Source organism: Folsomia candida, unplaced genomic scaffold (genome assembly GCF_002217175.1).
Source record: "Folsomia candida strain VU population unplaced genomic scaffold, ASM221717v1 Fcan01_Sc002, whole genome shotgun sequence".
NCBI lineage: Eukaryota > Metazoa > Arthropoda > Collembola > Entomobryomorpha > Isotomidae > Folsomia > Folsomia candida.
The window spans coordinates 16752390-16780331 of record NW_019091194.1 but is presented as its reverse complement, the minus strand read 5'-3'; the positions used below and the strand labels follow the sequence as shown (position 1 = coordinate 16780331).

At 40.0% G+C, this 27942-nt stretch overlaps 1 protein-coding gene across 2 annotated transcripts; it reads right to left on the bottom strand.

Moving 5' to 3' along the window:
• Nucleotides 1-27591, bottom strand: LOC110843654. 2 transcript variants are annotated; one of them, XM_035847795.1, is made up of 7 exons: nt 26689-27577; nt 14234-14356; nt 13884-13907; nt 11663-11799; nt 9806-9878; nt 9383-9711; nt 1-1348 (listed from the first exon to the last, which is right to left on the bottom strand). In XM_035847795.1, exons 1-6 carry the CDS (start codon nt 26819-26821, stop codon nt 9647-9649), a joined length of 555 nt encoding a protein of 184 aa, XP_035703688.1. In that variant the 5' UTR covers nt 26822-27577; the 3' UTR covers nt 1-1348; nt 9383-9646. The 2 variants fall into 2 exon arrangements, with proteins under 2 accessions (XP_035703688.1, XP_035703689.1); XM_035847796.1 differs by lacking the exon at nt 13884-13907 and having other exon boundaries at nt 26689-27591.
• Nucleotides 27592-27942: the final 351 nt, after the last annotated feature.

Sequence of the window (27942 nt, the reverse complement as noted above, 5' to 3'; positions counted from 1 at the left end):
TGGCTGTAATTAATTGGGAGTCTTTATTAAATTCTTCAATAATGCTTCAATACGTACGTACATCAATACTTCAGATACATTGATGGGCTGGATTTCAATACTTGCAATACTTCCCCCACACATTTCTTCTTCAATTTGTGTATGTACTTATTTATAGGCTTTACAATGCCCGAAAAAGTTACACTATTGCAGTCTACCAAGGAATAGTATAGTTTTGTAATATCTCATTTTTTACCTTAATTTTACTCTGTGAATACATTTGCAACTCTTTTGGTATGCATGCATGCTGTTGTCATTTATATTGCGGTGCATGGTTGGTTGTGCTATTATTTAAGTGATTCCAAAGTTATAAGTAATAATAACAATTATAGCATTCAATGGTACTTGCACAGGTTAAATATAAAAGTTAAGGATGCATTATTGCGTTCAATTTAATTGTGGGAATTATGTATTAAACAGACAATTAATCCAAACTGGTCAACTTCAATTAGTTGAGTAACATATTGTGTAAGGTACGAGAAACATCAACATTGAATTTGGTGTCACAGTTTTACAATAATATTGCAGGTGGCTAATAATAATAATAGTGTAGGAAAGTTAGAATTTATATAGATTTATGTTCACATAAAATTTGTAGATATTTGAGAATTACACACTCGTACATATTCACATATGTAAGTCACTGTACCCAAATTGATATAAATACATAAGCCTTGGATGTGTAAAATATTATGAGGCTAATCAAAAATTCAAGAGAACGTTATTCGTAAACTCAGTTTTATCAGTGCAAGATTCAGGATCAAGTTACGACTTATTTTTTTATGAACCAACAAAGCCAGGGGAACAATCATCTCCGAGCCTCAATCGTGCCGTACCTCAGATAACGCTATTCTTCATGTGAGATGACATCATATTTCGCCCAGTGTGTTTATCTTTGTAACGTTTTGTTTGAATATGTGATAATTTCAATGGCATTTTTGTAAGGTAATAAGTAATTTAGTTATGTATTTAGAATAGTGGTGCATGAAATGACGTATCTTCGTACATGGTGAGGCTTAAATAACTTCAACAGTATGTAGTAACACGGCTTTTCACTTTTCTAGATCTACAGGTAAATAATATTAATTGTGTGCACAATTCATTCCCAGCTTGTGAAATACACTTGGTTATCAAGGTGAGTTTACAAGGAACGCGTAAACTCTTGAGTGGTGATCAAAGAAAGATGAGGAGTCTGTCCCAGTTGTTTTTGTTCAATTCGCATAAAATAGTTCTATTAGAACTACATCGGCTAAAAGATGGCTCCGATTTGCATTGTTACTTGTTTTTCTCCTTGACGTTGGAAACCAACCTGAAATTAGAGATTCAAAGTTAACGCACAATCACATAATTAAATAATCGATAATAATAGAAAATCCATATAAGAAAGACGCGTAAAAAATAACAGGGTGGCGCCTCAGGAAACGTACTTACATCCGTCAAAAGACAATAAGTCATTGGTAAAAATCGGCAATAGCACTTCCGGACACCAAAAATCGATAGGTGATAAAAAGCTAAAGGAAGATTTGTGTGTAGCATTATGGATTTCAGGAACCACTTTTTAAAAATTAGTTCGTGAATCCACTGCTTGCCCCCAAGTTGTGTAACTCGTGTAAAAGGCATCGTAAAGGGAGAAAGGATCTCCTGGCCTGTGGTTTACTTTCAATTGTACCACACGCTTTCTCAGGACAACATCCATGCAGCTAATACGTATCTACTTGATCCCATAGGCTCCCATCTTCCCTATGTGTATGTGTGTAGCTGTCGTTATTTATGGCATAAATTGACACGCTCACTCAGCTCGGCACCCATTTACGATCTGACTTTTCGCGTGGAGAGGTTGATATTTCAATTCCAAAATTCCACTATTCCTACTTTCTCCAATACAGCTTTTCCACTTTTCCACACCATCATGAATGCTCGGTTGGAAGTGCGTCGCCAATTTACCAATTTATCCAGAGAATTTATTGCCCAACTTCACCCCAATTTCTATCCTATCTCGTTCAACTCCATTCAAGCTGGATTTTGCAGGGGAAATGAAAACTAAGCCCAGATAGCAAGTTTGACATCAGTTATTCACGGGATGTGTGGCTGAGATTTAAAGAGAATGCGAATTCGTCAGAGAGAGGTGTTGGTTCAAGGTTCTATTTTCACTGCTTTATCTCCTCTTTCTCTCGCCCTGGTCGAGGAAGATGGCTGCATGGAATTCAATAAGTTAAGAAGACGCGTCTGCCCCTGCCAATGGAAGAAATAGACTCAGCACCTAAATTCACACGAACAATAGGCAAGCATACATATGTTCCACTCGAATGCAGCATTCTCACCGAATTTACTGCATTGCCATCTCGACCTGAAGTTTATTTCATGACTTTGAACGTGGACGCAGCAATTTAGTGGAAGGTCTGCGATATGCATATGGCACTGCTTACATATTGCATTACAGTGTCTTGCGTAATCCAACGCTTCTCAATACGTACAAGTGGGTAGAGGAATCGGTTTCGTGACCTTTCCTTTCTGAATTGGACACATGAATATTTCATCCTGCGTAATAGGAGCATTAACCTTGAGACGATTGGGAGATTTTAATAAGTTACACGTAATGTCTAGTTCCCCACATTTTTAGAACATTGTTTCCCTATTCGTATGAAAGTTGATACACATTTGTATATTTTTGTCGTTGTCTGTCCTGCACGGTGTGTGGTCGGTTCAAACATATGAGTTTTCGCCACAAGAGCACTTTCAGTTTTCGATGGCATTTTCCATTATTATTTTGAGTAAAGGGAAACCTTCAGCTTGAGGTGACACCCGGGACCTAATTCTGTCCACCGTGTGATCGCTTTTGTGGGTTGGAGAGAGACGGGAGACACAAATTGTAAATTGGATCCAATATCGAGTATCAGTGTGGGAAAAGGGTTTTCCATGTCCCGTCGCATCTTCCGTTTCATTATAACAGAAATCACTCTGTTCTCTTCCCTTCCTTCGTTCACCTGCCCAACCCAACTTTCACCTACTTTCTCTGCAACAAGGACTTGCCAGGAGCAAAAATAGCCCTAGTTTTTCCTACGTGGAGTCACAATTGGAATTAATTGATTACAGACGCGATACGGTGCGATTCTCAAAAATGAAATGCTATTTTCGTGTCGGAACAAACTTGAGCACCTCCAGAGCCTGGGAATATTTTGTGGAAACAACCCCTTTAATTTCTATTCGAGATAAGATTTATCAAAAGGAAACTAGCGACCTGGGCTGAAAACTAATTAAATGTTAGTGCAAAACTTTTGAAAATTATCCCCAGTGCACAAACTCGTCTTCATGTCTGGCTGTGCGAAGGCTCTCATCTGCAATTCAGCGTCATGCCCATAATAATTATATAACGCTTCCATTTATGTACGTGCGAAACTATCTTTTTCTACGAAGGCGGAAATGTGACCAAAGTGTGTCACGCTATCCTGATAATTTGATAATATTCTTTTTAGAGATTATGCTGGGCGTTCAGTTCTCCGGGTAAAAATTCCGGGCTTAACTTGGAGAAAGAATGTACATGTTGATACATTTTCAAAAATATGTTTCTACTGCCACGCAGAAGAGAATGATACATATGAAAGAGAAAGCTATTAATAGCATGCATATGTATGTATGTAGAAATGGTGAGAAGAGCTCAAATTCAGCTTAATTTAATAAAGGACTGCACAAGAATGGATAGAAATGGAGAGAAAAGAATGAAAAATGAGATGCGATGAGCATTTAATGTGATAGTTGATGGTGGTGCGATTTACCAAAGTTGCATGTCGAGGACTTTCGCACATTTGACTACTATTGGATCGATGATGGTGGCTGTGCTTTTATTTAACCAGATTATCCCAGAAGAATTGAGACAGGTGGTGGGTTTCAGTCCATCCCATTCTAATGGAATATTGCTATTCTACCGACAGTAGTGTGGATTTGCGTCGTGGACAGCTCAAATAATTATCAAAGTTCATCCATCTTCTGTCAGTGTTATGTACTTTCGACTCAAAAAATCCAGACTTTCGAAATTCAAAAAACAAAATTCAGCTTTCTCTTTTATGTTTCGTTATCATACAAATATTCCAAAAATGCTATTGCATTACCAGCAGCTGTACAACATTTACATAAGCACCCATTACATATCCTCAGTATAGACGTGTAAGAGCTTATCTCCTGTGGATAACTTGAATCTTGATGGTAAAAAAGCATTAACATAAATACTTCCTTTCCAACATTTGCCATAATTTTATTTGAAATCAGCAGGGAAGGGATCTTGCTGAGCATACAAAGAGCGTTAACATTCAGTGCCAAAGCAATTTCAGCATGATTTAGTAACTGCATCATTTTTGCATACGAAGCCAAGTACGTGGTTCACAGCACAGCTCCTCATTTCACTGGTGGTGAAAAGTCCTTCTTACGGCCGTGGCTTCATACCCTCAGCAAACGGTTCGAATAAATGCAGCCCTTTCTGACTTGTGCCACGCATACGTACGATATTTATGCTTATGTCTGTCGTATATTGAATTGCTAATAAAACGGGTGCTTTCACAGGAACGAGCAGAACAAACAGCAGTGAGGAGTTTCATTTCACAATTTATGCCGACTACACTGTAATGCATATAATGTAGTATACGGGAAATTGGTGGTGGTGGTGGTGGGAAGAATCGGGATGAGATGAACTCAAAATGTTGTCACTAGAAGAGAAAGCTGACGCACAACTGCAGAACGAGGTTTTGTAACGATTTTCCCTGCATATTTCCTTAGCTGGGAAATTCGCTCGTCAGACTGCCTGACAAACTCTGCTGGTAGTTTAAACGAACGAACGGACGTCGTCTGAGATAAATATATCCGTCCTCATTAAAATCCACCAGCATGAGTCGGGATAATTTGAGACAATGCACCTCCATCAGTGGCAAGGGGATAATTATTACGCTGTATTTATCTATGTGTGGTTTGGAGAAAGATCGTATTATTATTGTAAAGAACCTTTCGTTTGACATTCATATGCCATGCTTAAATTTTAATTAAACTGTAATGAGTTGGACGGAGGGAGAGATTTTGTTCGTAAGCAAGAATAACTTGGTTCTTTGTCTTGACAGTCTAGCTGGGTGAAAGATTTATTAATTTATAGAGTACGTATATATGTAACTGGCCTAGATTTGCACCATTTTATGACTTCATAGAAATATGTTTGAGCATAAGAGACTGGCTGAAACTGTATTACCCTTTTAAAACTCGTAGTCTTATAAATTTTGCTATAATTAAAGAATTTTGAAATGTGCTTCACCTGGAAATACATTTCTTGGCTGGTCGGGTTTTTGCACCAAGGGGATCAGGATATGTGTAGCTCCTTGGTGAAAAAGAATTCATCTGACGTCACCACCAAGTTGGAATTGAGGCTGTGACCTGATTCCTGCATGTCTTACTTTCTCCACAAGGAACTCGACACGAGCTAACTAACCTAATCTGCCTATGGAATGATAATGGGAGCATGTTGAGCTTCCCTGTGTGTGGAGTGATATGTCCCTCCAACGAAAATCTTGGAACCACTCCAACGCTTCTGTATTCCTTCCACTTTTACTTAATTATTCCTCTGCAGTCCTAAGTCAACTTCACGAAGGAGCAGTGTCCCATTGCACAATCCTCCTCGACTGACAAGACGTCTCTCCCTTTCTCTCTGCCTATTCCATAGGTTAACTACGACCGTTCTAACGAGATGGATGGCACAACAAGACTGGGGACAGATGAGATAAAGACGGAGCTCAACTAACAATCACTGAAGCCTCCGAGAAGGAACATACTCCGATTGCGTATCTGAATTGGATTGGATACCCGTAATTTGCATGTAAGCAAACAACCAGCTGCTACGTGACTTGTGGGATTTTAATCGAGGGATCAAGGGGAATGGAAAACAATGTACTTTCACCCACAATATATGCTCAGCTATTTTAGTGTGCTTGTAGTATTAATTACATAGCAGGTCACATTTGGGAAGGACATAATTATGTATAATTTCGCTCATACAATGCGAGCACGAGCTAATAACAGTCCTCGTTGGAACCACCACAACCTTTGTTGTGAGACTGTGTAGTTTGTGCTTAAGAAAACAACATAAGTACGACAAGCACGATGTGCATGAAATATTTATCTGAAGTATTGCAAGTTCTTTTCTTACAAAAATTACATTTTGTTAGAAATAAACCCTTCCTCTGAATGGTATCTTGTTTAGCATATTCTGCACAACACTTTCATACGCTTATTATTTGTGAAAAAATGAGCCAGAGGGAAAGCTGACGTAATTATGTACGTGGGCAAAGAGATTTCCATAAAAGAACTTCAAAAATAAGCTTTCTCCTCTCCCACTTAGTTTGTCCTTTGGTTAGGAAAGTTCCTAGATTCCTGGAAACTACAAGGTTAATTTTCCTTCGAAATTTAAGTACGTAAACTGTAAAAGTTTTTTAATAGAATTTCATGCCTGCGGTTCTCGAGTTTCCCAATTTGCGTTGAAAAAACCTGGTTTCATTTTATTCAATTTTCCAAATGAGATTTATCCAACAAATTGGGCAATTAATTAATATGCACAAGAACTGGCAGGAAGAGTCGTATAGAGAGCTAAATGCTGCATGTCTAAAAGCCGGGACTAATAATAAGTACGACCATTCTATAAAAATTAACAATAGCAGTGTGATGCTTATCCAATTAAAAAAAATCAATAATATTGCTTCGTGTCGCAGTAATAACGAATGAGATTACAAACTTTTAGTTCAGTGTCCCTCAACTCTCTAATAGCAAACTTGCTTATCTAGCAACTTCCGTTCGTCCCACACAAAAGGAATTCAATAAATCATGCTTTCTTTCTCAGTAAATTGGATAAATCCTTCGTCTTTGTAGCATCTGTTCAAAATGTCACGAAATTAGGACTTCCCTGATTTCAGTATTACGTAATAAATACGAATATGTATGCACCGTGAGCTTCATAATGTATTTTTAGCACCACAAAGGCCTTACAACAGTAGCGAGGAGCGTGGGCGATACTTTTCTACAGTTAATTCTGGTCTGGTGAAAGACAGTCCAAGTATAATAACGGTTGCGTGACGATGACCAAGTCCGATGGTTAATTGTGATTGGTGCAAAAACTACAAAGGAACACGAACCCAACATTAAAGCAGATAATTTCTAACATTAGCTCAATTATGTATTATTTAGCAGCGCAAAACTACATTGTTTTCTATATAAAGAAAAGAAAAAATGCTAAACTTTGTGATCATTGTAGTTTTTGGTTATCTTACTAAAAACAGAACTGGCATTTCCCTGTGGTGTTCAATATTACGCTTATTCAAGCTAGAAACCCAGCTCACAAGTCAAGTATGCATGCAAGTACACTGGACAAAGTGGTTTTGCAAAAGACGGAAATTTGTATTTCCATCAGGTACACATTTTGGAATCCCATGATAGTTCGATTCCGATGTTTATTCCGTGAGTCAAATTCTGTGTGGAAGGTTATTGAATTATTTGTGCCACATAATCTATCGTGCTCGCCTTCACGTCTCGTTCTGATTTTGATTTGTTCTGGTGTATGTATGTCGAAGCTGATGTCAGCCAAACAAAGCTTAGGAAAAACAGGCACTAGGAAAAATCCAACCTAAATTATTCCTGAGTTGGACCAATACGCACACTTTTCAATTCCACCTCATGAATGAGAATTGGAACTGGATTGGGATTAGAATTGAGAATGAGATTACGTGGGACGGGCAAAAGCAGGGAGAAAGCGAGAGTGAAGCCAGGAAATTCCCTCGTGAAATGCTCCCTTCTTATTTCACGTGTACATACAGTGACTTTATAGGAAGTAGATAAGTAAATAGCTAAGTAGTACCGTAATCAGGTTGAACTTTCTCCAGTTCCGTTTAAATAGGCGCATGTTTATATCGAAATACAATTTGACTAGTAGCGCTGGTGTCATTACGCATATTTATGGGCATCTCTTACTGATCGTATAATATTTATTGCACAGATAAAATTTGAAGGCTAAAAGCCAGCAGTTGAACTTTATATACAAGGAACGAGTAAATGTGACAACTTTTAGTCACGAGGACTTACAACCACAAAATGGGATTTGCTTTGGAAGAAATTAGATTGCGGAAGTTGTTTTCTCTCGAAATTTGTCAATAAACTGAAACCCGCAAATCGTCTGTTTTATTCTCCAACGTTGAGTTCATTGTGTGGGGAATGCGAATGGACGTTAATTAAAACCATTTGGCTTTCGCAACTTTCTCCGTTCGCAAAATTGCGCTGTTTGTAACTCCGTCGATTTATGGACTGTTCATTGGCGTTATTGGTACCCATTTGCAGGACGGATGGGGAAATGAGTGTCGATTCGTTAATAATGCGGAACTCAGAGTCAGTTACAAATTGCACTGCATCAATAAATTGTTGGATCAAGTGATTGCTTTAATATAGTTGCAATGATTTAATGATTATTGATGATTTTAATGATTTGCAATGATTATGAATGTTTTAGTAGCAATATTTTTGTCGTTGCCCATTTTTTGTTGAGACGTTATTGTTTTGCATAGGTACATATTTATTAATCGATACTTTTTCATTCCTACTCAAGTACAAATACGTGAAATAGTTAGGGAAAATTGTAGTTAGCAATGTACATAGCGCGACACATGTACCTTTGTGTATCATTTATTTGCTACTACACGATGGGGTACGTGACCAAATAAAAAATCTGATAATTAAATTTCATTTCGGGCTCGTGATAGGACTCTGGATAAGTATCGACTTGATTCCCTCCGTAGAAAATGAACGTATGCATTATAAGATGTAATAGTTGTAAGTACTTATGTATCTCTCGTAAATGAACTAAATAAACAACTTGTATCAAGATTCATTGAATGAATTTAATGTTGCAGAAAATTAGATGGAAATACTTGTTTTAACCAAATGGACAAGTGGCTAGAACTGTGCACGGACAGAATAAGAAGACAAATAAATATTGACTCGATGATAAGAGGAGCAAGTTCTGGTGCTGTTGAACAAATTCACTGAAAATGGCCGGCACTGAGTCTGTTGGTGACATTAAGGACAGGAAATGTCAGGAGCAGTAGATCCGAGATAAATATGTATGTGAACAATGATGCTTTATCAAAGAGGTTATTGTGAAAAATTAATTGGAGTTATTATCTGGCTCCGCTCTTGTTCTATTCTGTTCCTTGATGATACAATGAAGATTACTTGATATATAAAAGTATATATTTTTGCGCTAAGAAGGCATTTACAAAAGGGGCAAAATAAATGATGAGACAATAAATAAAAGAAATGTGAAATTGCTTACCGAAATGATGGCGAGGACTCCAATCTTAAGGTCACCCATCATGTAATGTCAATCTTGTTTCCTTCTATAATAATCCTACGATTTATTGCAGCTAAGTATATCCGTGCTAGAAGAAGGTGCTTATCTTATGGATAGAGAGAAAGAGAGAGATCGGGAAGGATATTGCAGAATTGAGTGGTGGTAATATTATGGGGGCTAAGAAGTGGGACTGGGTGGAACTGCGGAAATTGCTTCGGAGCATGGTTTACATTACGGAGTATTGGATCAATTGGAAGAGGGCTCGTCCTTGGTTGTCAATGTCTTTCTAACCATGTGCCCCTTAAACTGAGCTGAAAGACAATTTATTAATGCAAGAGATTAGCATTTACTGTTATTCGTTTGTGCACTATTTTTATAACGAACTGTAAGTCTATGTATGTGTACCTTGGATTTTTGTGGCAGCCTTGTTCAATTCTGGATCCGACAGGTCCGGCAGTTCTTCCTCCTCCTCGGCTGCCTGTTGGCATTCAAAAAGTTGATTAATTTATGCTCCTTAGAAAATCTTGTTTCTCACAAAGATCGTTTATTGTTATTAGTATTACGAGTATAAAACAACTGCATTCAAACGAAAGTAGACTGGACTTTGTGTGACGGCTCCTTAAATCTAAGTAGATTTGACCGTTCAAGCTCGATCATCCCCAACTCTGCTGGTTAGCATTCTTGGCAGAGGCTCAACGAAATTATTTGAACGAGTCCATAGCCGTGACATGTTGATCCAATTCGCGATATTAAATTTATATGGAAAAGACAATAATAAGAAGACAATTTAATGGAGAAAAGCGTATTATTCTCCGAATGTGGGCCACCAGTAGAACCATTCTCAATACCACAAAAGAGCATCCGCGAGCAAGTATTATGGAGAGAATTACATTGTTTTTTTCTTTGTTTTGTTTGACCAACCTCATCCGAAAGGGCATCGGGGAATAGTCTCGCCTGCGTTCTGCATCGTCCTCGACTTTTTTCCGTCGTGTCATGCGAAGAACAAGAGGAAATATGGCTCACAAGTGGTGGAGAGTTGCATGTATCTCGATTTCTTGTGCAAAAAGTTGTTCAGTGCTCAACCTGAGCTGAAGAAACGCTGCGGAGCCCTTCTCCCCAGGTGACCATAAGACAGTCCATGTAATAAGACTAAGTGAGATGTAATGCTGGGCAATAATGATGATAATGCCAACAATGAGCCTGGCCAACTTGACACACCCACTTTGTTCACATCCTCCTCAGTTCCTCTCCGTCCGCCAACAACACGACGGCGTAGCGAATATTGTCTCTTGCTAGTTAAACTGAGCTTTCTCTAATGCTCCTGCTGGTCTGAAACAATCTCGGAAATGAAATGGGACGTCTGCCTGAGTGCCTCCGATTATTTCTGCTCTTGCGATGCGATACCCCACTTTTCATAGATGATCTCGCAGCAAAACTGCGTCATCATCCGGAATTTATACTATTCACGCAGGGACGAGATGCTGCAGACTCGAAAAGTTCCATCTTGGTTGGAAATGTCACGAGAAATCTCTCGAGTCATTTTTATAAAGTTCGGATTACCAGGTACGCACTACATTTTCGTGCCCTAATTTTCTGCCGCATAAAAACCAACTCATTCGGAGTTCTTTCTGAGAGTAAAAGTTTAGGGTTTTTCCCAACCATGCCGCGACTCTTGTTTAAGGCGTGTTTTCCATGTACAACTGGAAGACTAGGTCATAAAGGAAGGATGGTCGAGGGTTGTTGTGTATCTATCCAATGCAGACGAAGGGGAGAAAGTGGGTGACGCTGGGTAAGTTTTTTTCTGATGACGGGTGGTTAGATGGGCAGGAATAAAATCTGGGTCCGAATGAAATGAAAGTTTAAGTGGCAACAACTTTTTTTGCTTCATTGGTTGTCGGCTTCTTTGCCTTTCGTGTATGTTGCTCGTGAGCTTTGTGAGGAGGATTTTCTTGGAGAAATACAGCGCTTGACAGATTACCTCCGCCCAGCAAACTGAGGTAGACAGTAAAGGGGAAAAGAAGACCAAGGAAAACCAACACATCCGTCCAGCTTAATTCTATAAACTTCTAAGGATAAAATATGTTCTGGGACCAAAGTAGACACAAACTGTGTGTATCCAACTATAAGATTGTATATGCGTGTATATTTTTCTGGTTTTTAGAAAAATGGCATATTGTTGCCCAACCACGACGTTTGTATATCCCTCCAATTTCATTTGAATGCGATAACGAAATATTTAGTAAGAAATATGTATTTGTTTACCTTCGTTTTTAGTTTCTCCATTTGTTGCGTAAGCTCCGCGTCTGCTTTAGCCTTAGCCTTGTCCGCCTTTTCTTGCTGCCTACGGTTTTGGTGGCCTCTAAATGATGCTTGAATCAATGCAGCAGCATTTCCGACCTCTGTACAAAAAATAATCCAATGGCTGATTAGTAATTAGTTTGATCAGTCGATATAAGTTCGACACTTAGAAGTGTGATGTACTAATTACATCTACGCCAATGTCATCTACGCCAAGTAGTGACATTCCCCCATGCAATCAATAACCATGCTGATGAAACATCGCCACTTGTTAACACGAGCTAAGGAAACCCTTGCTGCTCGAACTTATGTGTGTTGTAGTAGCCTTTCATCCATGCATAAAGCGAAGGAAGGGATGCATTCCTATTATTAGAAAAGTATTTGAGTGAATAGAGAAGTTGGACAGCATTTCTCAGCCTTTGAAGCATGACGGAGATAAGTTATTGTTGGAGCTAAGACAGGTCTAGTCTGCACCAAAGAATGTGGGCTCACTTTCACCTCAACCAAAATGTGTCTTGATTAATGATGTTCCTGTTGTAATCCAAACACCTTCATGTTTAAACCAACTATTTGAAAGCCATGAGGAACCATTTGAACCAACACTTTCGCAATTTCCTATTAATCACTTTAATCTGGCTCAGTCATAAACAACAAGTTACCCAAAACCTAACTATTGTTAGCAGTCGTGTTATGTTTGCATATTTTTGGCCACGAAACATGCAAACACTTGATGGTTTGAAAATTAATGATTTCTTGGACTAATAGAGTTACCCAGCGTGAAGCTAGGCTAAAAATTCAACAACATTAATCAATTTCACTGCGAAAAAATATAATGGGCATTTACTCCTGCATGATTTAGCGCTTTGTACACGGATGTACCAAGAAGGGAACAGGTACGTGATGTGTGGAACTCGTCAGGCTGTAACAGGAATGCATAACGATGTGTAACGTATTTAGAAGCAATGGAGCAGCAGGGTAACAAAGTCAAACAACTTCCTCTGTAATTCTTTCTCTCGCTTTAATCTCTTCTTACTTTTGACTTGACTTTATCCAACCACGACTTATCCAGCCTCTCCACAAACACGCCCTGACTCCCTTCCATGTGCACACAAATATTGTGTTCTACTTCTTTCAGGGAGAAAAGTGCTGGTCTGCCTGCCTGAGGTCCTGCCTCCGCTTTCTCCCACTTTCTCCAACAAACCCACACACACAACCATCATCCATCATGTTGAATCAGGTTGATAGTTGATGCAATGCAAATGGAATAAAAATCGTCCGCTGGTTGGCAAGTTTTTCTTCTTTTTTCCCGTCAAATTGCCTTCTGAGTGGGGTTGAGTGAGTGATTGTGAATCATGAATGGCATTTCAACGAAATGTGTTGTGTTTCTCATGTATACGAGTCTGTACATATGTATATCGACAGGCTGTGAGCATTTATTTGTAGGAAAAGTTACTACACATGTGTATAATTTTGTATGTATGGGTTGTCGAAAAAGAACAGTTTATTTTGTGTGCGAGAATAGATGAGTCGTGATTGACTGCCAACCTCGGAAGTTAGGCCTTCAGGTGAACTTTATTTAATAAATTAGGTCAGCCAAGCAATTGTAGTAACGTAAGTTTTCTTTGCCATGTGCTCAATTTTAACATATGAATGCGCCAACGCCAACCCGAGTTTTGCAAAAATGGTTAAAGAAATCAATGTCCTTGGAGGATTTCGAGAGTCAATCTTATTATGAAAAGAGAGAAAGTTTTACTGGTCTGGTTTATGGCAAAACATTTCCTGGTCGTGTTTCGTGCTGAGAGAAATCAAATTTGTATGATGCAAAATTACATGAACACATGTCGTGGTAATTACATTACGTAAATGAGTAACACTTTCTGCGAATATTATGGCATGCAAATTTCAAACTACATGCAATAATATTACGAAAATATGTATGTACTGTCCACAATCAAAGCAAAGTTGGATCGATTGTATGTAACAGTCATGAATTTCGCGTAACAAAAACTCAGCTGCAGTTACGTGCTGTTGAAGCTGAAAATGTACACGTTGTTCAATATATATTTAAATACACGACTACAGAGCAAATGTACGTAAAAGAATCTGCATGCATGAATTCACCTTCGCCGGTTGCTTAGCCCTGTAATTAAAGGTTTGCCATGCATTTTAGATTTTTCAAATTTACCTGGATCGTTGAGATCTGGCAGGCCTGAAAGAAGTTAAATGTGGTAATCAGGCTTATCAGGAGAGCAATGAGGAGGTGAACACTTGACTTTTAAACAACCCCCATTCACCAGAAAAAATCGAATCATGTTAATATTGGAAAGCGAAGAGTACCAAGGAATCCTAAGTAAAATTCCTTTATGACGATAATGGAAATTCCTTGCGAAATTTTTTTATTTATAAATTTATTGAATGAGTTGATTTAGAACTCGGTTCTGCACAATTATTCAAGTATCGTAATGAACATAAATTGCAGTTACACTCGATAAATATATGTAAAAATGGAAGAAAAACGAGTTATTCTGCGCTTACCTTCTTCCTCTTGGTTCGACATTTTTATCGTCTTTCGTGTAGTGTACCCTCGATACGTCGCCTGGATTCGTGTAGCTGCTTCTTCAAGCTCTGGATCCTGTAGGTCGATCCCGTTCACTCCGCCTGCCAAAAAAGATAAAAAGAGTTGTAATTTCCATAAATACTTTAAATCCGCAGGAAATCACTCTCCACACGACAATTTGCACAGTCAAGGCAAATCATGTTTGGGGAACGATAACAAAATTAATTGAGGTAAAAAAAGTAAAATTTCTCTTTCCCTTTCCGGCAGAAAAGTGACGTGTTGTTTCCAATTATTCGCGTGGGCTTTGTGTAATGTGTGAAAACATTAACTTTGTTCACCATCAACAACATCTCAAAGTTGAATTGTATGTACTTGTGTCGAGATCCATCTATTATGCTTCTGTTGGATTCTGTTCTGATGACATTCACATGCATTCAACTAACTTTGGCCAAGCTGGAGTTAATTTGCATGCGTTATATACCTCTACATGTACATGTCAGGAAGAGAAAGTAATAAATTGTTGTGGGTGAGAATTCAAGACTAAAAGCCCAAACTCAGGCAGCTGCCACACCTTCGTATGTATGCATGCCACACGCTTAAAACTAATTTCGCATCACGACCAATTGGCCAGGCGAGCACTCTGGAGAATGAGTGAAAGAGGAATTTGTGCAATCTTTCATTTTCGTCGTCGTCGTCGTCGTCGTCATTGTGGTTGTACACACGGCGAGAGAATAACGCCAAGTTTTGAAACATGGCCACACCAACCACCATGCACCGCCCATCCGAAGAGGAGGAAGAGAGAAAAGGGCTCTTAGTTTGATGCGAAAAGCTAAATCAAGGCTCGTGTTTGCTTTTGTTGGTTCCATAAGTTGTTTTCATGATCATTATGGGGAAAGCGTTTTCTCTTCTAAACGTTGTTTGGAGATGAAAGCCGAAATAAATCCCAACCTGCACCTTCCACCAACCATTCAACCGCTCGCTGAACCAGTTAGTCCACCAGTGAAGGATGCCATCATTTATGTGGCAAAACACTGGCAACATAAAGCTCAAAAGCTGGGGATGAATTTTTAATAAAGCTCAAAAATATCTCTGAACAACATAATATTAATGCATTTTAATATTAATGTTTGAGCAGTTTCCCTCATTCTCTCCCCTTCAAAGGCTTTCACTTTGCGAGCACACAGATACAAGGAGCACCAGACAAGGCGAGGTATAAATGGAGAACAAAAGGTTCGAGCGTACTTTCAAGATTGCCTACCCATCTGGACGACTAGGGACAAAGCAAGGGATGCATAACAGGAAAAGGAGAGCTGTACCATCGAGGAGGAGGCCTAACATACAATTTCGGAGAAAGTGAGAGAGAAAATTTAAGTGAAACAAGGAAAGAGAAAGAGAAAGAGAGAGAGGTTTTAGTTGTTAAATTATGAAGCAGAATTAATAGGAGGCGAAACCTGCTGGCTCCTCGCAGGATGGATATCTGGACCAAACATCCTCTTACAGATCTATCAGGTTTTTAGTATCAGCTTGGGAAAGCTGGACTACTTACTACAGCTGGATTCTAGTTAATTAACTCTTAGTTGCCATTATTATATTGGAAACGAGCCCCTCTGCTCCTCTGCTCCCTCGAGTGAACGAGACTGTGCCTTAATATTACTTGATATTATCTCCCGAAACTGTTTTAGCTCGCTGAACTTTGTAACCGCAGCTGTGGCAGCGAGATACATGGGTTGGGATGGACCGAGTTGAATTAGTGGTGGGTTTAGCCCGTCATATTTGTAAATCACAATTTAACAGGAACAGATCCATGTGTCATTTCTCCGTTTGTGGGACGTCGTGAAATATATTGGGCAAATCTCACTCCCATAAATGAGCATGGAAAAAGCAGATATTCCGTTCTCCTGGCTTATCTAGATTGTCATTGCGAAGAGAAAACTAGTGTAAGATTATGTGAACAGATTACTCGTAGAACTCGTGTTTTCCAAGAAATTGTAATTCAGGAGATTTTGACGCTTGAGCAGTTTGAGTTTTCGCTATCTTCGAAATTGCAGTGTTAGGAAATGAAATTGCACCTTTCACCATTTCAAGACGTGATGAGAGAGAAATCTCAAATGATGATCAAGAACTTTATCGAAGGGCGAAGGCACGGACCATACTAAGCTCTCACACGTTATCAGACCAGACCATGAGACCACCTCATCACTGCTCCTCCACACAATCCGAGTCGTCCTAACACACAAATGGAAGGAAAGCTAGGGCTGATTTTTGTTGATTTGGAGCTATCAAAACACCAGGCTGAACCTCAAGTGAACGAAAACAAAGGATTTCGGGAAATTAAACGAAATGTAGAAAGTGCCCATAAATAAAAATTGCAGTTCTCAGTGTTTGGATGGCAAAATGACAAATTGCTCCCAGCCTGTTTTGTCAATGAGACAAAATGCGAATGTGAGCTCAGCTAATAATTCAATTATATATTAATTACATCCCAATATCGATTCTTCTAAAATTGCTGAATTCGTTGCCTTCGTTTTCATTCACGCCTCCTGGCCAACATCGTATACTCTCGAAAGAAAGAACGCAGCTATGTTGTTAGCTTTCTTCACTTTCTCCATTATTACCCGCAAGTTGGATCTATTTATATACACGATTCAGGTCGGAGGAGGAGGAAAGTTACAAACGATGCAAGTCCTGGAGGCACAATATATGTGCTGCTGCTGTCAGGCAGTAATAATGCTGGATATATACCCGTATCTATTCAATTTTGACAGGTTCATTAGCTCCTCGATCTGCGTTATGTTTCATCCAAAGAAATAAGAGCTGCAAGAGTTCCAAAGCTATCAAACCGTGAAGCGAAACCCACCCCACCACATACGCCAAGCACATACATACATACACGTTGTACATGTGGGCACATATAAATGCACGCGTCGAGTGGCTGTTGGCCAAGTGGAAAGAAACTCGTTAGCTTCTGAGGGAAAATAAAGGAAGATGAAAGGGCATAAAAATATAGATTATGCTTCCTCACCCTCCACTTGTTTTCATTGATTGAACTTTCTCTTTTCCCTCGCCTTTTCTCTTGTACATCCCCATCGCACGTATATACGCGAGGTTATAGAATTTGACCAACCTTCGTCTCATGCAACGTGGTCCAGGGGAGTGCTGGTCTACTGGAGAGAGAACCACGGGAAGTTGCAATTGGGGCCAGAGGAAATAACTTGAGGAAAGTATTGGGTCAACTCCAATGTTGAGGAGAACGAATCCTCGATGGACTGAAGGATATATTGCATCAGACCAAAATGACTACTCCTGCCTTCATTCTGCCCACAAAACGGACACAAAATCGCTGGGCTCACTGTGCTCAGCACACTTTGATGCTCAGGTCAATCGTAATGGAACGCTTATTGCTTGTTTCGTTCGTGATCAAGTAGCCCACCTTGACCAGAAATGGAGGAGTAATGGAAAATCAACCACACCTTTGGTTAAAATCGGGCATACAAGGAAATGGCATTTACGCTGCTGAATGGAATGGAATCCAATCCTTTAATACGTGTGCAATATGTTCTACGTGATCGATTCAGCACTGAAAATCCGAAACAACGAGGAAGAACAGCATACGACCAGGAGGGAATTCAACACAGTTGATCAATGCGAAAGTGCTTTTTCATTTATGAAAGGAAAAACATGTGGGGTTGGATATGCACACAGTTCAGTTGGCAGCAGGGCAGGAGGACGCCAAAATTTGTTTCAAAGGCCATAATGCCGTGGGCCGTTGAGAAGATGGCTTATATCATAGATTCTTAATTCAGTCGTTAGTGGAGGAGATTTTACATCTGTGATTTTACATACGGAAAATACATACGGAAAATACATACGGAAAATAGAACATTTTGATTTGGAGCAAATTTTTGGAATCCTTCTGAACGAGCTTAAATATAGGTCGGAAAAGACATTAGGTGGGGTTTCTCAGGGACGAAATGTGCGTTTTAGGTGCTTCCAGCTCCTTAAATGGCTATCTTCCAGGGTCTCGAATCTATCCCATCCCATTTAGTTGGGTAATGTTAGTTTGAGGAAGCAGCATGTACTGTATGTGCGATGAAAAGAATAAATATCTGATGCCCAGACATTTGTTACAAATTCAAATTTTCACACTACAGCACCTGCTGTGCAATAAAAAGTAATCTATGAGGAAAAAAGCGATATTGAATGGGCGTCCAATTTGCACTTTTCTGCCCGTGGTAATCCAGAGCACAATGATTTATTCCACCGAAATAACCCGTTATGCCGTTCAAAATGCAGTATCATAAAAGATATGCGTCTAACAATTGCTACAAATGCTCAAGTCGAGAGTTACATTGCGTGGGTAAGAATGGAGTAATCCCAGGGTTGGTTTAAATTCGAGTAGAATCTCTGATCTGTGGCTGGTAATCGGGCTTTGATCAACAACGGAGGAAGGGCCGGCAGTGGATATTTAATCCCACGGAGCGAATAACATGATCGATCCCCGTCTTCCCCGAGTCCTCGATTACTTACACGAGTTGAGATGTATTTCGATCTCCAACCAAAAACTTTTAATGCTCTTTCCTGGTCATATCTTATCTCAGAGTCGGAAATTGCTACGAAGGAAAGCACTTTGAAAAATTTATTTTGTTTCCCTCGTCCCTCCATTTGCAAAGCAGGTGGACGTGTGTTAAGCAATCAGGAATGATGACGAGTGAACTCAACAATTCTATCCCTGCCCTGCTTCCAATTTGTGTCGTCCTTTCATTTCCTAACGAATTCCCAGTTTCCCATCGCCGGAGGTGACATTTCCGCATGTACAGAAAGAATGAGAATTTGTCTCGTAGCAGCAGATACACATTCAAGGATACACATTCCGAATCCAGCAGCAGCAGCAGAAGAGCATTGAGATTCCAACCCAAGAGCTTAAGGAAAAGACGAGACCGAAGACGGAGAAACAGGACTCTCAAGTGACGGAAATACCCAAGTGACCATTTCCATCTGAATTGCTACAGTAATGCCATGTCGAGGCTTTCCAAGTACCAACTCCTGCATTGTGTTGCATAACAAAACTCTTCTACCCCACCCACCGGACCAAGAGGACTGAAGCGCAGACTTGTATGAAGCCTGTCACCTTGTGAATAATTCCACAAAAAGTAAAGAAACGAGTGATTTTCTTCCTTCATATCTGACAAAAAATCCCGTCAAACCACTTTACGGTAGACATTGGACTCGCACTTTCTTTGTCCTTCAGCTCTTCCGTTTCGACATGGTAGGAATATTAAAGCAGCCCCTTTAGATATATTTTAGATTACAAATGCACCTCTCAGTTTGTAGTTTTGCAGTTGTAAACATTTTTAAAAACCCTCTTGAAAATACTTGATATGTTATAAGGTTGCATCCGTAATGCGATCCAGAAAACTTTTAAATTGTGAAAAATAACCGAAATATAAGGAAAACGTGGAACAGGGTACTCTTATGCAACGTAATAATTTGAGAGGATCGTATTAGTTAAGGGTACATACACATAAAAGTCGGCATAACTCTGATACAGACGACGGGCTAACCCAAGATTGTGAATAAGATAGGAGACGATGACGACGACCTATACCACTTCCTTCCTCTACTTTCTCCTCGTTTATGGGACTGATTTTGGCACGGGGCAGCCAATCCCTTTTACAATGTTTTACTCGGCTGTGCCCATCCCCCCAGTTCCCGTTCCCTTCTTGCGAATGAAGCAAAAAGAAATAAAAACGCTGGTTATGTGTTTTTTGATGATGCAAAAAAATAGAGAATGGATATGGAGGAGATTGTGGCCGCCATACAGATGAGAACATGTTTCGAGAATTCAGGAAATTGAGAATGAGAAACCAAGCAAATTGGTGTAATATGCAGTACACAGAGCAAGTGAAAAGTTAACTTTCTGATGGCACTGTTTTTGTTTCAACTTTGAAGATAACGTGTTATTAAGACCTCCCTGCCGTCCATTAAATAGTGCTACATGCCTGTGCTATCTTTCACCATCTGTCGGGTTGTCATCCTGTGGTTGTAATGTCGTACTGCTGTATTGTTCTTCTGTCACTCTCACAGTCGAACAAATTTGCGACAAAAAATAGAACGCGTGTAATGCGAAATGAAATGGGGCATGATTGTGTGTGTACACAATGAGAATGGCAAATTACCCATCGCGTGTTTCTCTCTGTTCTGTCCATCGCTCAACACTAGGCACTGCTGACTGCGTTTGTTCTGTATGGGCGAAAGCATCACTCTACTTACTTGTTCGGAGACATAAAAACAAAGGGAAAATAATAATGCCAAGATCAATTGGGAGTTGGGACCAAGTTTAATTTAAGCCAGTAACGAGGCGCTTAGCATGCAGAAAAGGACCCTGGTAACACCGTAAATTAGTCCGTTAACCGTTGGAAGCAGTTGGTCACACAAGGTGGCAATTAAAGTGGAATCCGCCTCGTCCCCCAACTAACGATGCCAAAAACGATGTCGAACAAAACTAATTAGCTGCAGGAGGATGATAAATGGAGAAATGAAAGCAAAAAACGCCACGGTGGTTCATGGTTGGTGCTTTGACATGCCAATAATGTTTGCGGTTTGTGAGTGAATGGGTTGTCATAAGCTTAATGGGAGAAAGTTGGCGAAGTGATGGTATGGAGAATGGTCAGCCACTTATTATCCCCCCTCCGACCGTCAAGTGAGGAGGAGAAGGTTTGTCATCGCCATTATTATTCTCCCCCCTTTGTTGAGTTAGAGAGCTAGAAAAAATAAATATTGGGACAGCAGAGAAGAAATACATGAGGAGCGAGGTGAAAAGGCAGGACAAAATCCACAAAACAGGTTTCTTGTCCAGATGATAACCCACTAAACCGACTGTGGCTTAGCAGACAACGGTCTACAGTTATCGTCTACCTGCTGGCTGGAGTTCCTCTGACAATGCTTCGAGTCTATTATCAAATAGACGGATGCACAGATACTTAGCTCAACCTTCAGGTAATGGTACGACCTCATTGAAATGACTACTTTGATCCTGCTGGTTAGGACAAAATGAGAATGGGGACAAAGCGGCCGAGCAGAGAAGTAGAAACGGTACAAACCTCAATCAACTGCTACTCTGCAGTGGCGTCTTCAACTCCTTCAACTCCTTTCAACGATGCAGCTCCCACCCAATTAAGAAGAACAGAGCCGCAGACAGAGCTATCAAATGTCAAAGTGAGACTATCTTCTCAGTCGGTTCGTGTAGTTGTGTAACCACGACCAACGGTTCCTCCAACTTCAACAGGAGAAGGATTGATTGTATCACTTTTGTACCCGGGCCAGTTTCCGGATGGTTGTGAAACAGGAGAGTGAACGCCTTTCCCTTGCACGACCAAAGGCTGGCGAGTGAGACGGCAACTTTTCAGAATGGATGAGAACGTCTGTTTTTTTCAGCGACTGCACAAACTGAAGCTGTTGTTCGAACGGATACCCCCAAAGTGTTACGTAACGTAGTTCTGGACAGGCTGGAGGAGTGGAGGTGACGCGTCGTTGAAATGTGAGGATATTGTGATTATATTTAATAGTAATAATCTCGAGAAAGGCAGGCTCGAAAGTGTGAGACGGTGCGAGAGAAGGAGAGACCACGACGATGTTGCGTCTGCACAGGATGGAGACAGAATGAGTGGTGGTGGTGGTTGGTCGGCCACGAAGTTTGGGATTGGGTATTGAGAAAGCAGGCAGCTCAGCAGTCCATGCAATACGAGCGACGGAGGAGTCGGGTGTGCAATGTGTGAAGCAAGACCAAGTACAGATTTAGCTTGGGCTGGGAATGGAATGCACTTTCCCTGGCATTTCTACATGGTGGTGCAAAATCATGTGTGTCATTCTCCATCTCAAATTTTCCTTGTTTCATTTAAAAATATTGTAAGTGTAAAATATTTTTTGAAGGGGTCGTCAATATGCGATGTTTTTGCATGTGGATGTTATTATTGAGTCCCTGGGTAAGACGGGCAGCTTTTTCTGCCTGCTTTTTTGGAGGGATTTATGTGCACATGTTGGTGGTGGGCATGTAGTGGATAGAAGGCCCTTGGAGGGACGGGAGCGTTCGGAGGGTCTACTGTGCAGCCTGTGTGTTGAATCCCAATTTGCTTTCTCCGTGTATTTCGCACTCGCGAATCTAGTGGGGAACGAGCTATGCCATTAGATATTGCGGGAGTTGGCGCATAACTCCTCCGTCCCGACCACCGTCTCTCTCTCTCTCTCGAGCGAACAACAATGTGAGTAGGAATGTGGCACTTGCGAGAGGTGCAAGAGATACAAAAACGTTAGGCTTGGATCAAAAAATTCTTAACGTCTCATCCTGTGAGTATCAACTCTGATCTGCTACAAATACTGCCACTTCCTTTATCAGTGTCATTCCCACTTCCACTCTGCAGCTCCAATCATACTGCTTGCACTTTAGGAAAATCGACATCTTGACATTCATCAGATATTTATACGGTTTCATATCTTTTGAATTTTTTAATGAATGGCATATTTTTCTTTTTCTCTCTCTCTCTGCATATTCTCAACATATTCTTCTATCTTCGTACGTACATGTATGTGGATGATGCAAAAATTCTTTGGAAACTGCACACGTCCATGTATGCAGATGATCGAGTACGTATGAAGATGAAAGTTATTTTGGTCGATATTTTTTTTTAAATATGTTGAATCAACATTTTTCATCCTAACTTGAAGGCCCTTTGTGCTTATCAGTCACTGGGAATGTCAGCCTGAGAGAGAAAGCAGATCAACTTGAACTTCTTAAGCTCAAAGTTAATGTTTCCATTTCTTCTTTCGAAGAAGAGAAATAATACTTTCCTTGCTTGCTTCGAGTAGAAAAAATCAATTTTAAAGAAATGAAAAAGAATTCGTCTTTCTACTTTTGCTCTTCTGTTGATTTTGTAGTCGGGTTGAGTTTGGCTGGAGTGGTTTGGTGTGCTCGGAGGAACAGTGTAGATATATTCTTGCATGTAGTGTCGTGGTGTGGATTTTAGGATGTAGTAAAAGTTGGTGGAAGAAACTAACAGGGGAAAAGTTGATGGTTGACTTGGTGCATGCAGAGAAAATCGTGTCGCCAGCCTTAGAATGCGAAGGAAAGGAAAAGGATGATTCTCTCCAGCACGGAGCGCACTATGGACTCCCAGAGGTCCCTTGGACGTGGACTTGGAATGTGTTCTGCTGGATCGATATCACATCACTTTCTTTCAACATTTCCACTCTTCCTCGTCTTCACAATTTCATATCACTCCGTTCCCATCGCCTCACCAGACTCATCCCCACAATGTTCCACCCAGTCTCGGAAGACACAAAAGTAATTAGCGAGACTGACCTTCAGCATGGGAGACGACTAATGTACAATAAAAGTTTAACGACGACTTTTCCTCAACTTCAGATGTACATACATAATTGCAGGCGAGCTGTTGATAAGGATTAACTTTGAGATGAATGGAGTGGGTTGATCACATATGTACGATTATGTAAATGGTTACATATCTACCAGAGATTGAAATATAAATTTCACTTTAAGAAAACAGTAAAAATTGAAGGTTCATTTAATTCAACAAGTCTGCATTAATGATTCTCGTATAAAATGTGAAGGCCTTTTAATCCTCTGTAAACTGTGCAATTAATTCAAACTAAAACAGAATTGTTAAACGTAGCTGAGGACTAGGATAGTCATAAAGAATACTTTACGAAGAAATGTTAAAGTGAGTATTAAGAAGTAGGTGCATAACTACAGCAGAGTCGGTATAACCAGTGAGAATGGGACTGAAACATGCATATACAATGATACACACAATGAAACAGGAGATAAGGAGAAAGTTGTGCCGTTTTAGTTCCAACTCATCTAACCACCCACGTTCCGGGAAGCTATGTAAATGTGTGAGAACTGGGTCGTAAGGAGTACGACGCAATTTTTAACCAAAGCTAAATCCCCACCACGTTCGTTTTAATGATATCTTAAAAAACTTGCAGTGTCCATAAAGTCCGAGACTTTATTTATTAATGTTTATTTCTGCATAACAATTGTTCAATATTTTTCGCGATAGCGATTCTTTTTTGTATCGAAAACCCAATTTACAAAAATCAGCATGAATCATTTGGGTGACAATCTGAGCTCCCTGCTATTTTATTACTCAGACTCAACCCGAGCCCCATGCAAATTTCAGCTTTCTGTGACCATTTTCCAAAACAGTAGGACAACCCAGCTGGGTATCTCGAAATGATAATTTTGCCCTTGTACCACTACGCTCCAAGTTTATTCCTAGCTAGTAAGTGCGACAAATGAATCGGAAAATTATCCGAATTTCCTTCTGCAAGCATTCAAAATATTCAAATATCCAGCAGTAATGTGCACTATTATCCCCAAACGGTCAAGCACTTGACCATATCGCTTGTCTTTAAATTCGCCCCTTCGTCTTACCCAGACTACAATTTCAATTCCATCAGATAATTTTGGAGAAATTATTGTGGGTGAGATTAGTAGATGAACGGACAAAATCGTGCCATATGCCTAATTATTAATTAACTCGAGCTAAAAATTCATAGTAGTAAATTGCATAGCACATCTGAAATTCTGAAGGTGATTCTCCAGTAAAACCACGATAATAGAAATGGTAATAGGAAATGGGGTGATGTGAGCATGCAATTTTACTGTCACCAGCATGAACCTTCTGAATTATAAGATCACATCCATCAATTTTGCAATTCTGTTTCTGTTGTCACTGAAAGAATATTGTATCAGAAAAATGACAAGTTTCAAACGCGTTGATAATGCTGCTCCCACTGGCCACGGTTTTATGTCACGCATCCATTGGGAAGAGACTCTCTCATCTGCCTTCCCAAGTTTCCCGTTCCCTGGGAGCTGCAGAGCTTTCTCGATCAGCATACGGTTCGCCGGTTGGATGGGCATATATTTGAAATTTGAAATTCATAAGCTTCCTGTTCGACATTCCTGAGCTTGTGTCAGTTTTCCTCCTCGGCTAATATGACAAGAAAATCTTGATAGCATTTATCTGTCGGTGCATCTCTCGGTAGAAATACCGTATTTATTTACGACCTTGTTGGTGTTTGACGTGAAGTTTGCGGCATCGAAATGCATAAGCAGCTGAAATACTTGGGGATTATGTTATATTGATCTGTGTAGCTCGTGGCAAACCAAAATATTTCCCGGAAATATTGTTATCGTTTTATTACTACAAAATTTTGGTTGGTAGTTGGTTTGGTGGAAATCAACAAACCACTTTACCCGAATGACGCATTACTGGTTTCTTTGAATAACATAGCGCCACCCACGTGAAGGTCCACCCACATGCAAACCAGTAGAAACAGAGGACTTATTACGGGATCATTTTAAGCAAATTTTAGGCTCGTGATTCAAAGAACCATACCGGCGAGCATGAATACTTGTTAAAAGCTTATTTATGTATTTGAAGGACACAAAATACTTTTGAGCATGCAGAACAAACAAATTGACAGGAACGGATTGGAAGGGGGGCAAATGTCGCGAGGAAGTTGTTGGTGAAAGCAAAGCACACAACAACGGATGTAAATGGCTATATGCTTCTGCCTGCCATGTTTAGAAGTTAGCAAGCAATGAGCAATCTTCTTTACTTGGCTAACCCATTTTCTATGTGCTACTCCCCATAACCTCGACCCGCAACTTTTTTGAGGTTCTGTTCCACTTGGCTGGGAACAAACAAAAACTTACTTGAATTGAGTACATGTGGATGGAGAAAAAAGTCAATATATTTCCTCCAGTCATTAAAAATGAATATTTATTCCAAGGGCTCAACTTCAAAGAACTTTTCAGATTATAACACATTTCTATTTAGACAAGAAAGTTATAAAACCATCTTGAAAAATAGCTCAAGCAATATTATACACGATATAATATGGGTTTTTGTGCATGTTATCCCACTTTATGTACATTTAGTACAGTAGGATTCCTGCCCTTGGCGTATTGTCATTGTATTCTCCGTCTTTATTATCAGAACAAACTCAACGAATCTGTGTAATTACTGTTTGATCAGCTTTGCAGATAGCTGGTCATAATCCCATCTCTTCGGAGCAATTGAAAACAGTCACAGGGCTTTGGTGAAAGTACTGAACAAATGCATGTCAGTTGCATAAGCAGATATTGACATGAACATAATTAACGTCAGTGTTCGTACCTATTCAGCAGATGGAATCAATAGAGTGACTCCCAAGCGTTACCAAATAATAATAATACAAACTTTTGTTCTGTTTCGTATGATAATTACTGGCTCTGCACGAATGAATATATTGGTCTGGGCTGACATAAGGGGAGTGAAAGTATAACAAAAAATAGTGGAACGATTGGAATAACAACTTCTTTTTGCATCCAAGGGTGAAAAAGCAATACGAGAAATTCAGAGAATCTTACCGTTGGCAGCCGATTTGCCGTTTGGCGAAGATGGATCCACTTTCCCGTTAGATTTACCGTGAGAGTTTCCATTCTGCGTCACCGTGTTGCCCAGCACTCCAGCAGCACTTTCTTTGCTCACTCCGCATCCCATTCCGATTTCATCAGAATTTCGATAAAAAGATCAGAACGAAATGAAATTACGTTTTTTTTCTCTCTCTCTCTCGAAGAACTCAAATTTGTACAACTCCTACGTGGTTGAACAAGAAGTTATTTTGAAACTGCGGAGCTCTGGGTCTGTACGTCAGCAACATGTTTTCAATTTTTTAACAAAAACACAATAGGCTTCACATTTTCACGAATGAAGTGAAGAAATCCAGGAAACAGACTGGTTCGAATCAAAACTCCTTTTGTGTGTGATTAAATAAACATGGAAGGTCATTTTAGTAAATGCATTCTCATACGTAATGAGTAATGCTTAATGAGAGTATGTTTTGTTGTCGCAATTTGCGACTCTGTAAATACGACTCTGTCGACTGGAGGACGAGTGCAAGTCAATGACTGTGATTTTACCCAAGGTTTGCTGACTTGGCTGTTGAACGGCGTATGCACATTTTATTTTCTTAAACAGCCGTCTTCAATTCACCATGTCACGCCACGTATGTAAATACAAGACTAAAATGTTACCACCTGAACAACCCCCCAACAAATGAATGGACTCACGAACCACTGGGTCATAGCCACGAAAGAAATCGTTCAAGAATATCAGTGCAGCATGAGCCAGTTCGCCCAGTAGTTTAAGAAAATGAGTGGATTCCACACTGTTTATCGCTTCTCACTTTCACCAGGGCACACATATGCACACAGGTACAAACGTATAGTATATCTGGTAGAATGAGACTCACCCAACACGACGAATATCAGTATCATGAGACAGAGCTTATCTGCGAGTTTTTACATTAAGGGTAATTTACATGTGTGCAGCCATTGCAGTCACTCTCGCCAGCCGCCCCCTTTATTAAGAATGGCTGCATGGATAAAAGTCACTAGTGCTTTACGCCCGATGGACTGACCGATGATGGGGAAAGTCACGGCGGAAAGTCTCACACAAATACCGATACGTGTGTGGTACATGTGTGTGAGGTTAGCTGGATAGTCAGGTGAGGTGCACACAGTCGTCTCTCATTTACCAGGGGTTTCGTACCACCTTTCTCTCTCTTATCTCACCCACAAAGGTATTCTCTTTGTCCTCCAACAAGCCATGAGCACCAATGA

What these genes read in the sequence shown, in the direction of transcription:
- LOC110843654 (XM_035847795.1), bottom strand. Translation starts at nt 26,821, where the DNA reads ATGGGATGCGGAGTGAGCAAAGAAAGTGCTGCTGGAGTGCTGGGCAAC. An exon ending in GCCAGATCTCAACGATCCAG is followed by an intron (nt 11,800 to 13,883) that starts GTAAATTTGAAA and finishes TTTTTTGTACAG; the next exon opens with AGGTCGGAAATGCTGCTGCA. An exon ending in GGCTGCCACAAAAATCCAAG is followed by an intron (nt 9,712 to 9,805) that starts GTACACATACAT and finishes ATTGTCTTTCAG; the next exon opens with CTCAGTTTAAGGGGCACATG.